This window comes from Apis dorsata, unplaced genomic scaffold (genome assembly GCF_000469605.1).
Source record: "Apis dorsata unplaced genomic scaffold, Apis dorsata 1.3 scaffold_383, whole genome shotgun sequence".
Taxonomy (NCBI): domain Eukaryota; kingdom Metazoa; phylum Arthropoda; class Insecta; order Hymenoptera; family Apidae; genus Apis; species Apis dorsata.
Genome location: NW_006263645.1, coordinates 460,482 through 479,719, shown reverse-complemented (window position 1 = coordinate 479,719; position 19,238 = coordinate 460,482). Strand labels below are relative to the sequence as shown.

General features: G+C 31.9%; 1 protein-coding gene across 1 annotated transcript in view; it reads left to right on the top strand.

The window, feature by feature from the left end:
* The window catches only part of LOC102675238 (titin homolog), an 83,252-nt gene that overhangs the window by 48,298 nt on the left and 15,716 nt on the right, over positions 1-19,238 (top strand). The window contains exons 29-43 of the mRNA XM_031512105.1: positions 2-167; positions 231-1,805; positions 2,084-2,438; positions 2,718-2,966; positions 3,047-3,196; positions 3,484-3,813; positions 4,005-4,177; positions 4,259-4,379; positions 8,358-8,521; positions 9,439-9,660; positions 10,378-10,631; positions 11,063-11,226; positions 11,313-11,583; positions 11,891-12,142; positions 12,416-12,548. Coding sequence (XP_031367965.1) covers positions 2-167; positions 231-1,805; positions 2,084-2,438; positions 2,718-2,966; positions 3,047-3,196; positions 3,484-3,813; positions 4,005-4,177; positions 4,259-4,379; positions 8,358-8,521; positions 9,439-9,660; positions 10,378-10,631; positions 11,063-11,226; positions 11,313-11,583; positions 11,891-12,142; positions 12,416-12,548 — 4,579 coding nt within the window. The remainder of the gene's footprint in view (position 1; positions 168-230; positions 1,806-2,083; positions 2,439-2,717; positions 2,967-3,046; positions 3,197-3,483; positions 3,814-4,004; positions 4,178-4,258; positions 4,380-8,357; positions 8,522-9,438; positions 9,661-10,377; positions 10,632-11,062; positions 11,227-11,312; positions 11,584-11,890; positions 12,143-12,415; positions 12,549-19,238) is intronic.

Here is a 19,238-nt window from a genome sequence, read left to right as displayed (position 1 = left end):
AGGAAGAAGAACGTAAGAAAAAAGAGGAAGCTGAGAAACTAAAACAGGAAGAAGAACGTAAGAGAAAAGAGGAAACTGAGAAAGTAAAACAAGAAGAAGAACGTAAGAAAAAAGAAGAGGCTGAAAAACATGAAGAAGAGCGTAAGAAAAAAGAAGAAGAAACTAAGAAATTAAAAGAAAAAGAAGAACTTAAAAAAAAGGAAACTAAAAAAAGTGAGCAAGAAAAGAAACTTAAAAAGAAAGAAGATACAGCACGTAAAAAAATAAAAGAAGCAGAGAAATTAAAACAAGAGGAAGAGGAGCTTAAAAAAGAAGAAGTTGAAAAATTGAAACAAGAAGAGGAGCATAAGCAAAAGGAAGTAGAGAAGCAGGAAGAAGAACGTAAAAAGGAAGAAGAATATCAAGAAAAAGAAAAAGAGAAAGAGAAACAAGAAGAAGAGATACATAAAAAGAAGGAAAAAGAAATTGAAAAAGCGAAAGAATTTGAATCGGTAGCTTTGAAACAACAGGAGGAAAAATTACGAAAAAAGAAAGAGGAAAGAAAATTACAACAAGAGGAAGATGAACGCAAGGAACGAGAGGAAGCTGAAAAACGTAAAAAGGAGCAAGAACAAAGGAGACATGAGAGAGAAGAACGTACAAAAAGAGAAGAAGAGGAGAAGTTCAAACGAGAGGAAGAGGAACGTAAAAAGAAAGAGGAGAGACTGAAGTTGAAGAAAGAGGAAGAAGAACACAGGAAAGCTGAGGAAGCAGAACGATTGAAGAAGAAACAGGAGAGAGAGGAACAGAAACGAGAGGAAGCTAGACGTCGAAGAGAAGAACAAGAGAAGCAGATAAGACAGGAAACTGAAAAAGTGAGAAAAGCGGAGGAAGAACGAATAAGAAAAGAAGACGAAGCTCACGAACGTAGGAGAATGGAACGCGAACAAAGAAGACAGGAAGAGATGGCCAAATTACGCAAAGAGGAAGAAGAAAAAATCAAAAGAGAGGAAGAACGAAGAAGAAAGAGAAAAGAGACGGAAAGGCAATGGAAAGAAGACGAGGAAGCTATGAAAAGAAGAGAGACAGAACGTTTGGAAAGAAGAAGAGCTGAGGAGCGGCAGAAACGAGAAGAAATGGAACGTTTGCGACGAGAAGACGAAGAGAGGAGAGATAGAAGGGATGCTGACAGGCAATTAAGAAGGGAAGAAGCAGCACGAACGATGAAAGAGGAAGAGGAACGTTTAAGAAGGCGATACGACGAAGAAGCATCCAGACTTCGAAAACGAAGACAAGAACAGATAAGAGACGACACTTGGTCCCGAATACGTCAAGGCGAATCTAATCAATTGTTCCGAAAAATGACGGAAGACGCGTTTAGAATTGAAAAAACAAAAATCACTTCTTCTGATATGGATCTTTGGCGAGACAAACGAGACAAATCTTATCGATACGATTCTGGTTTCGATTCTGGACTTTCCAGCACTTCCAGATCGTACAGTTGGAGAGATTCTCTTACTTCTCTAACAAGGAAGAGGATCGACGATTTTCTCGATTATAAATTGAGGGATACTTCGATCGATAGATACTATTTCGATACAGGGACGTATTACAGGAGAAGGAGAAAAAGGGACGATCGAATTACTCGGGCTAGATCCATCAGTTTGTTAAAGTACGATGATTATTCGACGGGGGATAGTGACACGACTATCACAGCTGTTAGTGTTAGCAAACCACCGAAATATGGCGGGAGACCAAAGATGACGTCACGAATGGATCTAGATGGGTCAAATCTTCCCATATATTTACCTCCTATTAAAGACAAGGTAAGAATATACAAATTTTTTTATTAAGAAATAAAATATTAAAATAAATAATAATTAAAATTATTGTTAAATAAATATATATAATTTTTATTGTTCTAAGAATATTCAATAAATTAGATTCAAAAATATTAAAAAATTTCATATATTCAAGCCTATATAAAATCCAAAAATGAGATTACCTCGTGAAGAATGATAAAAAAAAATTGTCAAATATCGAAAAAAGGATTTAAATGTCAAAAGAAAATTTATTTAAAAATGATTTTAACATTATCTTACAGCTTGCTCCGCGCGAGAAAGGAAAGAAGCCGTCATTCTGCACGAGATTGACGAATAGGACCATAGGGGTTGGTATGAAGACGAGATTGACCTGCACCGTCCTTGGCCATCCGGAGCCGAGGGTTTATTGGACGAAGGATGGGGAGAAACTCGACATAACCACGAACAAATATAAAACTCGATTCGATAACGGTATGGCTTACTTTGAATTGCACGAACCACTCCCCGAAGATTCCGGATTGTATACCTGTGTTGCCGAGAATGTTCACGGAATCGCGAGCACCGAATCCGCGTTAAAAGTTTACCCCGATTTCCAACCAACATTGTCACCCCCTACTTTCACAAGATCGATCAGAGGTGAGTAATCGTGTGTTCTAACCACTGAATATTTGTAAAAAAAAAAAAAAATATTAAGAAGAATTACACGTAGTGTAATTAACGTCTATCTTTTAACTAATTTTTGCATGAATTTTGCAACTGTTGCATTTTAGAGAAATTCCAAAATCTTTAAGTGTGATACTTACAGACTACAATATAAGATTTTGTAATTGTATGTAAAATAATATTGTTAGAATTGTAATAAAATTTGAAAATATAAATTTTTATATTCACAGTATTGTCGTATTAATATAATAGATACTTATCGATCATGTGACAATGAATTGATCCTGGAGTGTCGAGTTCGTGGCAACCCAACACCTGTCATCTCATGGTTGAAAGACGGTTGCATTCTTCGAGGCGATCGTTACAAACAAAGTTATCTGGACGATGGTATCTATCGATTAGAGATCGCTGCGCCTAAATCTACGGATAATGGTCGTTACACTTGCAGAGCGATGAACGATCTACGAACCGAAGAGATATCGCACATCGTTCAATTCGATGGTAACACGTTATTCCTAATTAAATATCTTTGAGTAAATTTACTTTACTTAAAATCATTTTAAAAATATCTATTTTTCAAGAACGAGATCGACGAATCGTGAATAAACACGAGAAATTGTTCGACGATTACTTCAGCCTTGAAACTTACAAAAGGCCAAGATTCTCCAGTTATTTGAGCGACTATAGTGTTCCCACTGGAGGCACCATTGCCCTCCAAGTTGAGGTCAAAGGTATTAATTAATTAAAATCAATAAAATCAGTAAAATTTATGAGATTCAGAACTCATATTCCTTCGTTTTGAGAAAAATAACTAATATAAAAATATTTAAAATTTCTACACACGAAATGTATTAATAATTCATAATAATTCATAATAACAAATATTTAACATTATTACAAAAATATTATGCAAAACCACTCCCTCAATAATTACAATTATTATGATAATCAATTCTAACAAATTGTGTAAAAATATCGACAAATTTTTAAAAGAACAAATAATGGATAATTATCACAGGCGTACCGGCACCGGAAGTCAGGTGGTTCCGCGGCGAAAGGCGGGAGCCAGTCTCGATCGCAAAAGCGAAGACATTTACAGAATCCGGTGTTCACACGTTGGTTCTGCCCGAGGTGACCGAATCGGAGAAAGGCACGTACATCTGCAGAGCGATTAACGCTTACGGCCACGTGGACAGCATTGCCACGGTCGAAGTAATTTCGCCGAGTGCGATCGATGGCGGGAAACCGGCCATGTTCGTTTCGAGGCCCTCGGAAAAATCGATCACGGTCAATTCTGGAGAAGACGTCAGTGTCTCGTTCAGGGTCACTGGAATTCCCAAACCTCGAGGTGATATACTGTTTATAATAGAAATAATAGCAAGAACGATTACAAAGTTAATAAAATAACAGTGATAATAACAATTGTAAAGTTTGACAGGGTAGAGACGTGGACATTTTTGTCTTTCAATCATAATTCGAACATAATAAATTATTATCGTGACTCGATTCACCTGTAACAATTAATATGCTTAAATTCAGTTACATGGATGAAAGGATTGAAAGACATCACGGACGGTCTCAGATCTCACAAGGAAACGATCGACGATTACGTGAGATTAACATTGAAGAGAGTGGTAGCAACGGACGAAGGCACTTATTGTATTCTGGTTAAAAACAGATACGGTTGTGACAGAAGTTTCTTCTCGATCAAGGTGAATTTAATTCTAATTCGATGTATCTGATTGAATATTTAGTACAGATGTCTGTACATTTATTATGATCGTTTGTTTCAGGTGAAACAACGTGCCAGGTCACTGACACCCGACTGGAGTTCTTTGAGCAGCCGCACCGAGACCGGAAGTTTTCTTGGTCTGTCCAGCGAGAGCCGTGACGAGGAACTCTCTTACGTGAGGAGTAAGTATTTGTTCTGTTTTAATTTGAAAATGAGGAAAAGGAAATTAAATTGCTATAATCAATTGGAGGATTGAGAATCAAGGAGTGTAAAGTTATTTTTAGAGAATCTTAAAAATATATTTCTTTTTACTCATACAAATGACTTACATAGCTAGAATTAATGGAATCTTATAAATATCTAACAATTATTCATTTTGAGATATAATTTTTATTAGAATTGAATAAATATACATTGATAACGATGACAATTCATTTAATATTCAATATTTGTTAACAATAACAAAAAGAAATTTTGATTTTGAAAATTATGCCCTCCCCATAATAGTTTTTCGTGAATATCTCTTTGCGTGAATAATTTTACGGTTCTATTACATCGAAATGTCAAGCAATATTAATTGCATTAAAACGTATAATCAAGCAATTATAATTAGAAGTTCTATGACAGTAACTGGGATTTTACTCATACATTTGGCTCAGATTTAAGTGGACATAGTCCAAACGAGACCTGGATCATGACTTTATGAAATGACGTCAATGTCTAGGCTGATCATATCTCAAATTTGTTCTCTCAAGCATCTACGAACAAAAGTTTTTTTGAGATTTTGAGAAAAATACAGCTAATCTATTTTAATTTTGTTAGTATTTTTCTAATAAATTATATATTGTTAGAAAATTTTAAATGATATGTCAAAAATATAATTATACGTTTAATTTTCTCACAATGATTTTGTACAAACAAGTGAAACATAATAATGTTCAATTACATTATTTCTGAAAAATAGTTTTCATTTGTATAATATAATATAAAATTATTGCAAAATATTTTTTTAATCACAAGAAGATGGATGATTATGATTCCATTCCTTCAGATTGTTATTAAATTTTGAAATATTTTAACGAAGAAATGATTTGAATTAATAATTAATAAATTATAATTGTAGGATGAATATTTTGAAAATTCGCCAAAATTCTTCGATTAAACAAAGAAAATATGTTTACATGCAAATGTAAATCATATATCAAATGGATAGCCTTAAATTTTCCAACGACATTTAGAACAAAAATTGCAATAAAAAATAATAAAATAAATTTCAACTGAAACGTGATGATCGTTCGAATAAAATTATAAACATATTTCGATTCACTCGAATATTTGAACTCGATGCTGGAACAGAGCCAAATGTGACGGTTCCTTGACCAAACCTTTAAAATATAAAACGGTATATTAAATAAATGTAATACATCACAATGACAATGAAACGGAGAAGAAACTCGGATGGCATGATTAAATGCGTACAGAGGGAATTTACAGAGATTGGAAGGGAATCACGATTCTCAAATTAGACCCAAAGGCCTGTTGTAAATTAATTTCATGCAAATATTTGCATGATTCTAAATTGCACAATAGCAAGAGACAAATCCTTACGCAAGTTCGATTGACAAGTTTTTATTATTATTAAAATCGAAAATTCTGGTTTTGGTTAAAATTTGAACCTGCATGAAGCAATTATAATTTATTTGAAATGATGAATAAGATAAAAGAAATATAATTTTTGTAATTTTGGAATGTCTTAATGATACATTAATTCATGGAAAACTTGAAAAACTCTATTGTATGATGAGTTATATTTTTAATAAAATTTAGTAAAATTTTGAAATTTTGAATATTAATTTTACTTAAAAAATAAATTACTTATGCATAAAATTTTGTCAAAAATATTTTATGTGAATTTCTTTATAAAATAATAATATAGTCTTTTTTGTATATCGTTTAATCCTCTATCCAGTGAAATTGCACTAAATTTTTTGATAGATAAAAATGTTTGAATAAAAATGTAATAATAATAAAATGTTTGATATAATATTTCGATAAATCTTATGTTTAGATTATATATTCAGATATTGTAACAATATTACTATTCTTTTGTATTCATTTTTATATTTATCCGTATTTATTTATATGAAAACAATTATAGCAAAATTAAATATTCTATAAGAAATTATAATAGATTATTTAATGATAATGTTCTTCCCCCAATCGCCAGAAAACGTGCAAAAATAAACATAGCGAACTGTAGGAACACCTGATTCCTACAAAGTAGGCCATTCAATAAATAAACATTCTAGATCGTATTACGGAACTTGTAATTTTAGAGGCAGCGCACTTTCAAATACATCTCTTCTCTATAAATTTAAGCAAAAAAAAAAAAATAATAATAATAATAATAATAATATTAAACAAATTTTCATCTCGTAGAAAGAAGTAACAGAAATAAAGTTTAATCCAGCTTCGATAACCGTGAATAAAATTATTTTTTATTCGTTTTAAACACATTTGGAAATTGTATCAGCAACGATCAAGTAATCATAAAATTGATAAGTATTTGAATATGAAAAAGAGAGAGAGAGAGAAGTATCAGAGATAAAAATTCATTCTTTTCAAGAAAGCAATTAAATCAATATAATTAATAAAAAAAATTAAAAATCAATCCAATTAATAAAGCAACGATCAGTAAATAACGAGATGAAAAAGAGAAACAAAATAACTCGATCCCACAAAATTAAAATTAAAATAATCCAAAAAACGGTTGGCCAAAAATGCGCACATGTACATATATTGACAAAATATATCTGTCCACTGAACTGAATTTATTTAATACATTTGGAAACAGCTGTTGCTTTAAATCATCGTCAATGCCATAATGCGCAAGCATAATTGCCAACGAGTCAACAATATAGTGTAACAATAAACGTCAACTCGTCGTCAAAATCTGGCGAGAAATTGGATACAAAGTGGATCGTGGATCGGCCATATGACGATCCCATCGAATCTGTGAAACAAGAGACAATCAAATTCCAACAAAGTGTAACGATCGAGTTGTAATACACCACCTACGTGTACCTGCACCGATGGGAACACCTCACTCGGGTTATTTTCGGTGATTCCCCTCCTCAACATCCTCCACCGTCCACAAATTCGAAATTCAGTCGGCGTCGGGACGCGAGTCATCTCGTACGTCATCCCACTTTTTACCAAGGCGAGGCTTCAAGGCAAATAAACATACGAACGCCTTGACATTTTTCTTTTTTCCCCCTCTTCCCACGCCCTCCCGAAAAAATCGCGACGCGAATCTTGGTAAAATGAGTAGTGTCGACGATTTTTGGAAGTTTGGTTGAAAGTTACGGGGGATTTTTCGAGTGGAGGGATAATAACACTGGTTTCGACGGGATGATGAGAAGGGTGTGAAATGAAGCCGCACGATCATGGGATCGTCGTGACCGACGACGAGGACATGACGATCTTCCGCCTGAGGCGGTCGTGGTCCGAGAAGGATTGCTTGATCACGGATTTTTTGGAGTATCTTTACGGGCATAGAGGTTAGATTATTAAATTAGAAGAATTGGGAAATTTTGGTGAATTTGGTGAAAAATAAATTTGTGTACTTTTTGAAATATATTGGTTTCTTGTGACATAATAACTGTTTACGATCTTCTCGTGAGAGAAATTTTTTAAAATTAACGCGATTTTTATCTTGTCTTGGATTGTTTCAAATGACGAGAAGATTGTAAGCAGTACTTGCTTCGAGTTAAACAGTGAGATCATCATTAAACAGTGATTACGCTGTAATATATGGCAATGCAATTATTAGTAATAAAATCAAGTTCAATATATTCTTATAAATTCAACGTAAGAGATTCATTTCATAAGATTCAAATATTATTAGTAAGATGTATTATTCTATTTTGGTATTTGGGAGTGTTAAGTTCTCGTAGAGTTTTGAATCAGAAGAATGAATACTTGCCAGTTTTGAAAATCTACTTCTAACTATTTTGATATTAGAATCAGAATTTTTGTATAGGAAAGTTATGAAAATTTGTATAACAAATAGATAAAATTCTTGTAATTCTTTCTGTTCGGAATAATTTTTATAAATTTTTCACGATTCAAATTCAATTCCAATTTCGTCCCCATTCTAGATGTTCCAGGGCCGATTACAAGCGAGCCAGTGGTGGTTGACGGGGGAAAGAATTGGCTATCCTTAAGTTGGGGAAAAGCTGAAAGGAGAGGACCAGCGCCTGTCATTGCTTACAGAGTTGATGCTTGGTTGTTGGGCAGTGATGGCGGTGCACGATGGGTCGAGGTATCATAGTTATTGCTCACCATTCCCTCGATATGTATAAGATTTCGAAAAGTTAAGCAGTACGTGTCGCAAGAAATTGAAAAATCAAATATTAAATTAAAAGTTAACTTCAAAGATATTAAGCATTAAAAAAAAAAAGTACCAATAATGGTAATGCAAATACCAGTTGATATAATGTATGCAAAGCGAGAATCGTGCCACGTTAGAAGTAAACTTGTTGACACGTCGAGGTCTCATACATTAAAATTAGATATTCTGAATTTTTATGCAATAACATGAGTTTTTTATTTTTTTTTTTTTTTTCTGTGTTATTATGCATCACTTTTCAAGGAGAACAAGTAAGATATATCTATAATGTTATGCCATTTCAGAAATTATATGTATTTAAAATTTTATTTTATTTACTTATCATTGATGTTAAATTACATAGTAGCTTCTTTAATCAATAATTAATTTATTTACGATCGGTATTATCGAATCAAGATAATTAATTATTGATTTTTTCCTTATTATAGAATAAAATTCTCTGCCTCTTTTCTGATAGAAGAAAATAATAATAGAAAGCTTGCAAGAAATCTAATAACGATTTATCGTTAATTTAAGTTCATCTTCTTTCTCAAAACGAAAACTTTTATTCAATCATCATTCTCCTCCTTATTTAAAAACAAAATTTCAATTAATTATCTCGTACAAGATTTTAATCACAAATTTACTGTTCTTCGATTTTTAATTACTACCTTATCCCAACTTGTAATTAATTTTATTTCAATTATTTTACTTTTAACTATTCCTCTTCCTCTTCTTTTTCCAAACACAAATTCGTTTCTTAATTCTCAATTAATTTTATTCCAATTATTTCATTCTCGTTTTTGTTCTTTTTCTCAATCGCAATTCGATCGATTTTATCCGAATATCAGCTGGGGATGACACCGATAAACGCGTTCGACGCGTTCAACTTGAAGCCTGGAGGCGAGTACAAGTTCCAAGTGACTCCAAGAAATCGTTATGGATGGGGGGAGTCTGTCACTATGACGAACTCCGTCAAGGTCAGCGAGACTGTCGACCTTCCAGAGTTCACGAAGATCCTTCCAGGACAACTGAAAGTTCTCGAGGGTAGCGCGGTCAAATTGGAGTGCGAGGCAAGTGCACTATTATTAGCCAAGCTTCGTTTCTCACTTTTGTTTCGCCCTGTTTATTATTAAACTCGACATACGGGTACGATTTTCACGCGTGAGTAAAATTTGGACGGCTAGGAACAACGAGGATAATTAATCAGATGATTGTTGAAGGAAAATTTACAGAAATTATTTTGCAAAGAAATTTTTAAATTTAATTACAATTTTTTTACATGTATATCTATATTATAATTATTTTCTTTTTCTTTATTTTTCACAATATTTTCCATTGACATGTTTCTCTGCTGTGAATAATAAGCAAGATAAATCTATAATTTGTTATGTTTAAAATATGAAATTGATTTTAATAATACAACTTGTCATTTGAATTGCAACTGTGATCATGTATATTTTACTTAAGAAAACAATCTTTAAATTTACTTTTTCTTAAATTATTTCTTCCTTTTTACATTGGCACGTCCATAGAAACGTAAAACTGTCGTTTCAAGTCAGTGTGTCATAAAGTACATACATTACACTGAACAAGTATTTTTCAATAATGAAAAAAATCAAAAACATTTATATCAAACTTTGCCACGAATTCTATAGTTTAAAAAACAAGTTCCTGTGAAAAATTTAAATTTTATAAAATTTCTTTTTCCTTGCTTTTTAAGAGAGAGAAAATAATTGTCACCAAAAAGATTCTTACGACTGGCTATATGAATCTGTGAAACTTTACAGATCCGGGCTGACCCAAAGGTGGACATAAAATGGTACTACGAGTCGATGGAAATCGATCCAAACGGTGACCCCAGGTGGTCGATCTCTCGTAGCGGGTCCAAATGTTGCTTCACGATCGAGAACGTTGAAGAGAAAGATAGTGGAAGATACGTTTGCGAGGCGGGTAATTCGGTCGGGAAGGTTTCGTCTTTCGCCAGATTGCTCGTCGTCGATGATCCAAAGATCATCGAGGCTGATGAGAAATTTAAATCGAGGTATAAATAATCGACACCGAGATCAGCGGTTTAAATTAGTACATAATTTACGTGAAAGTGAATTGCAAATTCTCTGTAACACTTTTTAGCCACTAATTTCCAGCCAGCAGAAAGGAATTTTAATCCTCGAAAAATATCATGGAATAAATTAAGATTAAGAAAGGAGAAAATATAAAGAAGGGTGATAATGATAAATTGAAAAAAAAATATTTTTATCGATCGTATTTTCTTTTTAATTTTTATTAATATCGTTGTCAGTTTTTTTAATTCATATATATATATATGTACAATGTTAATCCTGACTTAAAATTCAAATTTTAAATAAATAATTAAAACGTAATTCACAACTAATAAATCGTATAAATAATAAATAGAATAACAAATGCAAATAATTTTTGTAAGTACGTCGATGTAAAATTTTTATATCACAGAGCTTTAGGGGACGAAACGGAGGACAGGCCACCCCAATTCACAATGAGAATTCGGGATAGAAGGGTGCAAATGTCTTACCCTGTGAGACTCACGTGTCAAGTGGCAGGGCATCCGGCCCCGGAAGTCACGTGGTACAAAGACAACGCAGAGATTCGTCAAGACGGTAAATATACTCTCTTTGCCAACCAATTTCTTAATTCGAAATCAAACATTCCGAGCAAAGAAAAAGCGTTCTCTGTGATCTTGAAGAGCGCCACGTATTCTGGAACAACGACTCGAATTTTCACACGTTGGAAATCATTCACTCGATGCTCGAGGACTCCGGTTGTTACACCGTAATGGCGAGGAACGCGAGCGGCTCGGTGTCCTGCCGGTGCATCCTGGTCGTGGACAAAGGAATTCGCGCCTACATTGCCCCGGATTTCCTGTGCGGCCTGGATCCGGTTTATACTGTGAAATTAGGGGAAGATCTGCGGATGACTGCTCAAGTAGAGGCGTATCCCAGCGTCGGTATCGTATGGTAAATATCCATAATTGGGGGATTGATGATGATGATAATTTTCATAATTCTACGTGGATAAAATGATAATTACAACGAAGAAACAAAACATTTGTTAAAATCAATTTTTTAAAATTATTTTTTTTTCTTTGTTAAAATTTTTGTATTCATTTCGCCCAAATAATATAACTCGATGTTTTGTTTTGTATTATATAGAATTCGTTTTTGCAAATAAAATTTAGATTTTTAAAAATTCACACTTAAATAGGGTGTAAAATATGACATCAAATTTTTATCAAAATGAATTGTTCGATATGTTCGTACTCAGGCATCGAGACGGAATTCGTTTGCGGCCAAGCAGAAGAGCAGTGATGACCTTGAACCACGACGGTACGGTCGAGCTGTCCTTGGGCAAGGTCACAGCAAGGGATGCCGGTGTTTATTGTTGCACAGCTACGAACGAGGTTGGATGCGCCGAGACAACGACACGGGTCGCCATTATTGGCGCTGAATCGCAAAATGATGAGGTGTCCGTCGATGGAGTGCCAACTTTGACGGTCATATCGACGCCAGACATACCGTGAGTTCGATATAATATTCATCTCAATGACGATTATTTTTCATCCTTTCATTCAAGATAAATATTAAAATTAGATTCGATTAACTCCGATAATTATATCTGATTATCGAGGAGATGGTGTTGTTCCTTTTATGTAAAAGTATTAATTAAGTAGATATTTTAAAAAATATCTAATATTAATAATAAAATAATATTTTTTCTTTTAATTACATAAGATAAAAAAATCAAAAAGTTTTTAAAAAAAAAAGATTTACTTTCAATAAAAATTCTCAGATACTCGAAGGAGCCCCTCTTCGTCACGAAACCTCTATCCACCGAGGCAATCGAAGGAGACACCGTCATCATATCCTGCGAGGTTGTCGGCGACCCGAAACCGGAAGTGATATGGCTGCGCGATTTCCTCAGGGTAAGATCTTTAATGCATTTTCATCACTCGATTCACACGATTAATTTACATGATCCTGCGTGTAGTAAATATATATCTCCTCTCTAAAAATCAAAATAAACGATCTTAGAATAGTTCACGAATTTTATGATCGCATGAAATTCACGACTTGTACGTTCGTTACGTGATCAGTGTACAATTTTTTGAGGAGAGGAGAGAGAGATTTTATCAATTTATATCATCGCCATTCCAAGATTTGCTCGAAGAGACTCCTGTAAATATTAAAAAAATATTAACTTCATTTCAGATATAATTTTCTTTTTTAAACGATAAAAATATCATTGTCTTTGAATATTAAAAAAAAAAGCATCAAGTCTATAAATCTACTTTTGCTCCGCGATTCTTTATGAAAATGGACGGCAATTATAGTATTACATTCAGTGTTTTATCGTATGAAATCAAAAACCACAAGGCGAAATTTCGGATATAAACATATATAGCTATGTAATAGTTGATGCTATATGACCTATATAGATAACTAAAATATACATAAGAAGAACGCACAATTTCATAACGCCGTTAAAAGTACGAATGCAATTTATCTCGAATCGCACATCCAAAAAAAAAAACGCTTAATTAATAATAATAATAAATAAATTTGATCGTAATCGTTTACTTTACGAATCGTTTTTAATTACCACACGAAAACAGGTATAATATATACATACTCTGGACTTCGAAAAAATTCTCAGGAGAGGATCGAATAGATGATCCATGGATCGGCGGGTGGTTGATCGAACGAAAGAGAGGCGCGTTGTGCAATTGGTGAAATGACGTGTCCCTAATGCCGTGTTGATGTGGGTCAAGGTGATCGCGAAAAAGAAATGACAATGTAACATACAGCATTATGCCCATAAATGGGCCAAGCATTATATGCGTCGGGGAAACGGCATTGATATTGGACGGCTCTTTAAAAGGTAACAGTAAGTTACGTGAGGTTAGACACCCGGCTCCAGAAGAAAGAGAGAAATTTATTGCTCAATCGAGTGGAAGGCCCCCGATGACAATGGACACGGAATTGTGTGCCCCGATCCGCCGAAACTCCTTATACGTACACGGTATTGTTATTTGGGACGGAGATCGAAAGGTATTGTAGCGCGATTATCGACGAGAAAAAGAAAATATATTGGTCACAGGCCGATACGAACAATTTACTCTTAAATGCTGTTAATTACTCTTGAAATGCTACCATCAGAGAAATTTTATCTCAATCTCTTAATTTTTAACATTTGGCTGAAATTACGTCGCTTTTTTTTTGTACATATATAAAACATATAAAAAGATTGTAATTGGAGTAGTTTTCAATAATCGTAAATTATTTAATAATCATTGGTTTACTTATTTTAATTAATGAAAGTGTAATTAAATATGTAATTATACGATCTTCGGATTTAAAAGGTGAATTAATGTTAAATAATGATAATGCTATTTAATCTACAGATAATAAAACAGAAATCAATAAGGTTATAATTAGTAAGATTCATAATTATTGAATAATACAGTACAAATAATTATGGACGAAATTTTTTTGATATAAATATTTTATCAATTATATCATAACAGCAAAATTATATTTGATTTTTAATCATGATAACGAAATTATTAAATATTAGATGAAAAGTAGAAAAGTCATTGTTTTCCGTTTTGCAATAAAGATTAATAAGTAAATTGATATAAAGAGATACAGAAGAAAACGATGAAAGAATATCGTCGTGCATAGTTCAAGCGATATGCCATTCACGTCTCCATCGACAGTCTCGAGTATGAACTCTTCCGAGTTTATTCCGGCGATAGCGCGCGCGAAACTACGGTCAACGAATGCTAATTAATAGTAATTTTAAATACGTTGACGTCATTCTAGCGATGGATCATAATTACGTCTGATTGTTAAAAAGCATACCTGAAACGAAAATCATCAAAAGACGTATGAACATAATATTGATACTTTTGAAATCTAGATTCATTCGTTATTACGCGTACAAATTAGGTTAGGTACAGATTTTTCTATATCCAATCTTTGCTAGTAATTTTTACTTTTCTACAAGTAAAAGTAAGGCTAAAATATCGTGTAATTAAAAATTCATAAATTATTTTATTATCAAGTTACGATAAAAATATGAAATGTGATATAGATATTTATATCATGTTAGTATTAATATATTATTTATTGCAGATGAGATGTGAGATCTTGTAATTAATATAGTTTACAAGATAAATTAAAATTGTATAAAACAATTTAATAACAGGATATATAATATGCAAAAAGATACGAAAAATTCAAAATACATGATATTTAAAGAGTGAAATAAATCTCTATTTAAAATCAATGTTCTTAGTGATGTTGATAAAAATTTAAATTTGCATAAATGTTCGTAAATATATTTACTTATATAACATATTTATGTAACTAATGTAACATAAATATTAAGTACGTACCTTGCTGTATAGCAAAAAATAATTATTTTTCTTAATTTTTTATATTTTCCGTATTTCTTAATAAAAAAAATTTTTTATTACATGATAAAAACATAGAACATACATACATAATACCATATATTTCAGAATTATTTTCGTAATAAAATATACGTTTAATTAAAAAAACTAGAATAAAATATTTTAAATACAAGAGAAAATATTTTTAAACTAGTATTTTTCATTAAGTATTTTCTACACAAAAATATTTCACAATTATTTTTATAACACACGAACGATATAAATCACGCAAATAGAGTATTTCCAATGGAAGAAAAGTTATTTGTCAGTAAATAAATTAGGCTTATGTAAAATCGAAAAAGAAACCGGAAGCGATCGGTGACCGGAAAAAGAGGCGTATTTGGTAGCCGCGTCACTAATATCTGCATTATCGAAAAGAGCGCGGGAGAAGAGTCTCCCCACTTTTCCTGACGAAGTCGACTTTCTTCGTCGATGGATCGGTAGTGCAAAACCACGGGCGGCAAAACAGTCGTCTCGTGTCTTTGGCCAACGAATAGCCACTTCGTCCACCAACGATCCCTCCAGATCGTTGTTTTTACGATCGACGAGTGACATGGATATCTCTTGTCCCGACTATTCCGTGTATTCGTTGAAAATCTCCTGACCAAGGAAGTGATCCAATCTATCAAACCGATTAACTGACTGTTTTTCTATTTTGGATTTGGAGTGTGTTCGATGTGGATATTTGAAACGTAAGCAGAAATTAATTTTTCTTTTATTTTTTTTTCCTTTTAAAATTATGGAATATTAAAAAATTGTTACAGGAATATAATTTGAAATTGAATTTAGTTTATAAATTCTTTTTGAATTTGATTTTTTGAATTTTGATTTTTTTTTTTTTCTTTTTGTAATAGATTTGTATAGTTTTATCTTTTTTTCTGGAATAATTGGTGATTGGATATTTCTTTCATCTTAAATATCAAATTTAACTTTATTATAGCGTGTTGTGATAGTTGTATTTTCCAAGTTTCGTTCTGGAAATATCAATTTTTTTTATTTGAAATGTAAGATTATAAAAAAGATAGTTTGTGATTAAAATAATTGAGAATACTTCAATTACGAATTGAATCTTTATGCCTTTTTGTGCTATTTTCTGCTAATTAATATTACATAAGTCTGTCATCTGTCGTATATATGACATTTAATATTGTCTTTTCTACTTGACACCTAATTTGCAAAAACCTGTAAATTCATTTATACAATCTTATTTTTATTTGTTTTATGCACAATACTTTATTATTTTAACTTGACGTATGTACCTATACTAACTTTCTTATTTACTTCACGGAAGATATTTTCTTTTCTACTTGACACCTAGTTAACACCTATTTGAAAAACTTTTTATCTCGCAAAATCTATTTGATACAACCTTTTCTCTTCAAATCAGTATTATTATTCTTATTTTTATCGATGTAACTACAATTTTTTTAATTTTAACACGTGAAAAATTAGCATACTATCAATCAACAATCAACCGAAATTCATTTTCAATCCGAAAATCAAATATTATTTAATTAGTTTAGACAAAATCGTAGAGATTTTTTTTTATATAAATCAAAAATATATCACAAGGATCACGAAAATATAAATTAAAAAGCTATTAAAATTGTTTAACTTAAACATCTATATAATTTTGAAACATCATTTGATCTGCTTCAAAAATAACATCATCCCTTTCATCCCTAATTTCAAATCCTCTTCCTCTTATTATTATTATCCATATTACAATTTATCTTTATTTATCTTTATTACAATAAAGATAATTTTGAATATTTCTAATTTCCTCGTTCTTCTTCCTCAAAGTCAAATTAACCTTCGATAACATTTTTAATTTCTTTGTCTATTATACTTGTGAAACTTGTAATTCAAAAAAAATCAAATCTGATTTTATCATCAAATCAATCGTTGAACAGTGTTCCTTTCAAGTTTATTGAAATATCATCTAATCGGTCTTCAAGATCTCAAAGCCGCGATCTCCGCGGCTCTGAGTCATCGATCGATCTCTTAGGACATTTATCGAGCTGGTCGACGCTTAAGCGCGAATGTCAGCGCCTGTTCACAGCAATATTGGCCGAGTTTCCTCTCTCGTTCTTTCGTCGATCTGCACGCGTCTCGAATGCGAATGCGCGCCAAATACGTCCAACTTTGTTTTCAACTGCAGCTGCGGCGCTAAAATGAAACGATTTCGCGATATAGAGATCGACGATTGATCGGTCAAAAATATATTTGGAAAATTTATTCTCCCCGTTTCCGGTCGGTGACTTGCTATTTTCACGCGAAATAAAATTCTTATGAACGCGATGGAGCTTAAGAAAAAGTGTCTTATTCTTCAATTTATCATGAAATTTTTCTTAAATGCATAAACAATCGTTTATGAATAGATAATGTAAAAGTTGTCAAAAATCTCTCTGTCAAAGATCGATTAAAAATTATTATATTGGCTTTAATATATCGTTTGATACATTACCTCTAAATAAACGTATAATATAGATCGTAAAATTTTGTTAAAAAAAAGATGAGAGTAGAAAGAGTTGTTAAAAATAAAGATTTTAAATAAAGTTTCAGTAAAAATTATAAAATATAAAAAATACAAATTTTTGTTTTAAGTCTTTTCTGAATTAATATTATTTTTCAAACGAATTGCATATTATTATGTACTAAAAAATATTAGCACTGCTAAAGATTGATTGAAAAATTATTACAACGATTTTAATAAAATCATTATTCGATTTATTATATCAAATATATTTATAAAATATATAAAATTTAAAGTTTTTAAGAAAACAACAATTCTGATAATAAAATTTAATTGTCACATTAATTTTAATAAAAATATCCACGTTTCATTTATCATTTGATTATTTATTGTTGATTCGTGTATATCCATGAAATAAACATAATAAATAATACCATTGAATTTAATTATTAATATTATCAATGTTTCGTTAAAAATTATCATATGAATTTTAATAAAAATATCATTGTTCGATTATTTATTGCTCAACTCGTAAAAATATTGCACACATCTCCAACCTAAAAGTTTAATTAAAAATTATCGTACTGAATTTAATAATGTAATAATGTAATACATCCAACTTCATAATTAAATGATAATAATTGAGTTAATAAATTAGTTAATAAATACGAGTTCTCTCGAATTCGATTAAAAATTATGGCGCCATTACTCATACACGTATTGCATACTATTACAAACAAGGGGGGAAAAATTGAAAGCAATATTATATTCACCGTTTGTGAATTCAAGAGAAAACGTAAATATCGTCAAAAACACGTGTGGAAGAATTTCTGCTCGCAATTCGTGTTTCCTGAAAAGATTCTCTTTTATACGCCCAGAATCCGTTTTACACGCGTAAATATAGATCTATATAAGATGACATTGCAACAAGTCCTTGCAGCAGCCGGCTCTGCTTCAGTTTATGGCGCCTCTCTTCCGTAACGGGAAGTGTCGTCCGCATAAATTTCATCGTAGGCGAACCGAGACAGATGAAAGATAGATGGGTCTCAGAAGGTCCATTATGTCACGATACGAGTTCTAGCATTAGAGATACTGAAAACTTCATTTCTCGATGACAATCTCTTGATAAATCAATGTCAATTTTCGTCTTAATCGTACTTGCGTCGTTCAGTATCCCTGAAAAGTGTAAAACTTACAGCTGCAAAAGTTGATATAAGAAAGTTAAAGAATTAAATTTGTATTCGATGAAGAAATGAAATGGAGGATGGTGTTTATTACTTTAAATTATATAGGATTATATATGTTTTCATTTTAAAGAACGAAACGAGAATAGAAAAGTTGATGTAGAAAAATTGAAATTTGTTTTAAATAACGCCTTAGATGAAACGAAATGGAGATGAAGCGAGACGATTCGAGGATAATATTTTTTTACATTCGATTTTAAAAGAGATACTGATTTTATTTTGTAATCTACTCTCGAGAAATATCTCACGAATATATATATATATAAAATATTTTTTTTCTTTTTGAATATTTATTAGCATCTAAGAAAGGTGAATCTTTTATCAGAGACAGTGAGGAAAATTGACCGAGGTAATAAACGAAGCAATTAAACGCGCGATTCAAAGTGCGATCGAATGGAGGATATTTATAATTGTTAACTCGCAAAAGGTAAATCAATC